Genomic DNA, 4,718 nt, shown 5'->3' with positions numbered 1-4,718 from the left:
TATGCTTATTGGTGTTGGTGTAGTGCTGATAGGCCTAATCTCAGTGTTGGTCGGTGTTCAATATGGTCCTTTATGGCTATCCAAAGATTTGTAATCAAGACACATAAAAAAGCGTCAAAACAACTAACATTTTCTCAATTAAACATTTTTATTTTACAAACAAAACCCCCAACATAATCACAGATTCATCTGAAATTTCCAACGAAAATAAGTAAATAAATATCATTTAGCACTTTTTTAATACAAAAATAAAGACGTGATCATTCTTTGCGTCGGGCAGTGAAGTTGGCGACAAAATCAGGGGGAAAAACACTGAATGATATGACTCGATAGACTGATAGAATGAAGTAGGTGCAAGCATGGTATAGGCTATCAGTTGGGGTGCGGGGGGGGGGGGGTCACACCATACATTATTATTAACAACATTCTAATATAAAATATCTCGTATTTTTAAACTGAATAAACCATCTACATATTTACACGGTGGTGTGTGGGGGCTTTTTCGTCTCAGGCTCAAAGAATGGAAAGGCAAAATCACCATCTGCAGACAGCGATTAAATAGAGATCTTTAAACAACTCTAAATACACAAAGGGGCCAGCAGAGTTCCTACGCTGAAGTGTCATTGTGCTGTATAGGAGCTCTGTGAAGGAGCAGCTGATACCAGTGAGGCTCGTTACATAAAACACAAAGTTAGTGCTGATATACCAGTCCCATTAAAAGAAAATCAATGCAGTTTGCCTTTATTGGCTTCGTCGATGCAATTCGGAAACAAAAGAAATTAGGTAGGCTACTATAACACATTATTATACACCGATTCACCATTAATTACTGTGTATAGCTGCTTATGCATATTATGTTTATTATAGTCATTATAAAGCACTTATAGTGCCTTATTCTGCAACTGGATTCCTTGGAATGTAAATTATTTAATTACATGCCTATTTAACACGTATATTGTTGTATTGGACTGCACCTGCAATTTTGTGGTGTTGTCTTTTAGATATTATTAGTTTGTATCTCTGATATGACCATTACACTGCTTAAAGACAAATTCTTCATGCATATTGTGGCAATAAAGTGATTCTCAATCTCATTCTCAACTGAGCCATTAAGAGTTTTCCCTCAATAACCCCCTACTGCTGATTGATATAGGCTAGGAAGTTGTCTTCCTATCTTTTAGGTTACTTTGCTCGGGCTTGTACGGGGCTTACAATGTGGTATACCACTAAAACATTAAGATCATAATTGATATATTCCGTTCCTTTACTTAATTAATCTATCAATAAACAGGAGGTTATTGAGGGCAAACTCTTATTTAAAATGGCCTAGTATTGTATGCAGAATTGGGCACTAATCAGTGCTTTATAATGAATAAACAGCTAACGTGCATGCTATAAGCAATAGTTAATAGTGACTATGTGTAGGTTAGGCTATACCTTAAAGTGTTACAAAAAAATCATGTTGTGTAGTCACAGTAAGTAATCTGCAGCCCCCCAAAGGTTCGTGTGCCTTTCAAGTCACTTGTCGCTGCTGGCCAGCCGCGGCATGCTGATGGCGCTCATGCCGGACACATGTGGAGGAGGCGGGACTTGGCACATGCTGCACGGGCAGGGCATCCCGGCGCCCACCACACCCCAGTGCTGGAAGCTGCTGCCCAGGGGGCCTGCAGCGCCCCCGGCCGCTTTGAGCAGTCCGTGGTGGGGTCTGACCACCGAGCCCGTCACTGCGGACAGCCCCGCGGAGAGCGAGGCGCTAGAGACGGCCGCTGCGTGCGGGAGGAGCGGGTGGTGGTGCACCGACGGGTGTGGCGCGTGGGGAGCCGCCGGGTGCCCGCCCAGCGGGCCGGCGTGTGTCATGGTCCCGCAGGCTGCCGCCGGGTGGAAGCCGCCGTGGTGCCCGCCGCTGCTGCCGTAGATCTCACTGACCAGCCGCTTCATCTCGTCCAGAGAGCTGCTCAGCATCAGGATGTAGTTTCTGGCCAGCAGCAGAGTGGCGATTTTGGAGAGTTTGCGCACCGACGGGCCATGCGCGTAGGGCATGACCTCCCGCAGCCCGTCCATGGCCACGTTCAGGTCGTGCATCCTCTTCCTCTCGCGGCTGTTGATCTTCAAGCGGATGGACTGCAGCTCGCCCTCGGACAGCAGCTTGCGGTCCTTCTTGGACATCATCTTCAGCGCGTTGCTGAACGAGTCGTCATCGTCATCATCATCATCGTCGTGGCCGGAGAGACCCCGCAGCAGCGCCTCGGGGATGCCCGGCGGAGAGTCGCTCTGTGTTGAGGAAACGGCGCCGGAGAAGCCGTGCCCGTGCCCGTGCACAGACTTCTTCATGGCCGACAGGAAAAGATCGTCCTCGGGGGAAGATGGTCGGCTCGAGACGCGGCTCGTATCGGAGTCCATGGTCTTCATTCAACACGGTGGTCTGAACAGAGAGAGAGAGCAATTTATATCAGGGGCGTCAATTAACTGAAGCCCTATCTCCCTGTACCAACACACCAACACTGCTCATATCCTGATCTCTGAAGTCAAGTGGATGTTGTGTGGAAGTTATGTCTGATGATAAATGACCACATAGGGAATAAGTGACAAGATAGGGATAGGCCTATTATTATTATTATTATTATTATTATTATTATTATTATTATTATTATTATTATTATTATTATTATTATTATTATTATTATTTCATCAGTGTGATGCAGATAGCCTATACTCAATAAGATGGAAAATGTGATCTTTATTATTATTATTATTATTATTATTATTATTATTATTATTATTATAGAAAATATGGCTACTTTTGGCGAGGGTTGTTTGATATTTTTCAACACCATGATTAACGTGGGCTTAGCATTGCCATACAAGTGATTGCAGTAAACAAGAAGTTATTTATTTTAATAAAGCCTGCAACGCACTTGCCTGGATGGCAGCAATAAGAGGACTATAGGCTACAGCCACAGAGTGCTAAATACAACGAAACTATCTTTCAGAATGTCCAAAAACAAAAAAATTAGAAACCTACCGAAAGTAGTTCCAAGCGCAATGTAGAGAAATTGTAGGTAAACGTCGGTTCACTTGTTACTCCAAATCGCCTCTGACAACCCATTTGGCACGCCTGGGTACAACCACAGGTTTTTATAGTGGGCTAAACCACACAGGGGCCAGGTCGCCAGGACAATGCTGTTTCTATCCCTGCTGCCTCTCTGCCAATAGGCTGCTTCATGTGGAGGGGTGGAGGGGGGGCAGTCTGATGTCATTACAAAGAAACAGCATCTCTATTAAGTGAAATCAGACACACTCCCTCCTGCATGGCCATGCATGTGGAGCTAAATGCTGGCCCGTGTGTCGATGGAAATGGATTTGATAATAACAAAGAAATTCAGTTTTATCATATTGGACCTTAGCCCAATTAGACTATAATTATTCAGGGTATAAGAAAATAAAATTGTATAACCAAATCGCTTTGTTCTATTCGTTTTCAGCAGCAAGAAGAATAAATTAGTCTGTTGGCGGGTGGGGGGTCTGGAGGGTCTTCTCGTCTGATGTAATTACCAAGAAATCTCTCTCACTCACTCCTGAATTTCTTAATACTGTCCAGTATTTTATGTAAAAAAAAAACCAAAGAAACATAGTATTATTATTATTATTATTATTATTATTATTATTATTAATAATAATAATAATAATAATAATAATAATAATAATAATAATAATAATAATAATAATAATAATAATAATATGCTAATAATATTCATAATCATAACAATAAAATACCTTCGATCAAGCTTAATTTGAATTGTTCTCTAAAATTATGTTTGCCTATTAGGCTATCATTATTATTATTATTATTATTACCATTATTATTATTATTATTATTATTAGTCATAGGTTATAAGCTTTGGATAAACTAAGGTATTTAGTGCATGCAATTACAGTAACAGAGTTGTCCCTCTATAGCCTATTTTAAATCGAAAATTCGTTTTTCACGTCTCACTTTTCATGTTCCCATAAATTACGTCACCCCTTAAAAAGAAGAATGAAATTTCGAAGCAATATAAGTTTTGGCTACTTGCAGTTGGAGCTAATGTGCTGTTTATTGTTTTAACCAGGTCGCCAGCAGCTGACTGGCCGTTAAAGTGCCTCTTTAACGTTGACAAATGAAGCGTGCAAAATTGTTTTTAACGGTTATGATCTGTAACATTTCAATTAGTCCAATATGGACCGATTGTGGCCCTGTTGGTGGACATGCTCTGACATAAGGGCCAAACAGTGATTTGCTTTCTGAAGTAACTGAAGCTGACAGCTTCATTGTCTACAAATTTAGATTGTGCAGTTAGAAACATCGAGTTCTAATTGCTATGCTTCAGTTCATGATATCTGCATCGGCAGGCCAAATGATATTAAAATACACCTAGCTATTTAGAAGGGCAGGCTTCATGCCTGTCATTTTACACCATCTAAACTTACGGTAAATCATAGGCTATCTGTAACCTGCATACTCAAATTGGCGCCGCAAGTGATGTCTATTTTATAATAAAAAGAAAATAAAAATAACTAATGATCAAATTAGGCCTACCATGAGAAAGAACGAAATATGAGAAATCAAAATAATAAAAACAGCACTATGTCTTACTGTAAACTGACACTTGTCTTATGCAGATGGGTTTGGCATAAACAGGCCAATGAAAAAATAATTAAGCAATAAACTCCACACAACC

At 40.9% G+C, this 4,718-nt stretch overlaps 1 protein-coding gene across 1 annotated transcript; it reads right to left on the bottom strand.

Moving 5' to 3' along the window:
* Positions 1–1,518: 1,518 nt before the first annotated feature.
* On the bottom strand, positions 1,519–2,409 carry olig2 (oligodendrocyte lineage transcription factor 2; the record flags this gene model as incomplete). The annotated part of the gene is made up of 1 exon (XM_083639055.1): positions 1,519–2,409. The coding sequence occupies one exon, from the start codon at positions 2,407–2,409 to the stop codon at positions 1,519–1,521; it is 891 nt and encodes a 296-aa protein (XP_083495181.1).
* Positions 2,410–4,718: the final 2,309 nt, after the last annotated feature.

The sequence above is a fragment of the Poromitra crassiceps genome (genome assembly GCF_964638095.1).
Source record: "Poromitra crassiceps genome assembly, chromosome: 6".
NCBI lineage: Eukaryota > Metazoa > Chordata > Actinopteri > Beryciformes > Melamphaidae > Poromitra > Poromitra crassiceps.
The sequence above is the reverse complement of the archived record's forward strand: the minus strand, read 5'-3'. Positions and strand labels throughout refer to the sequence as shown.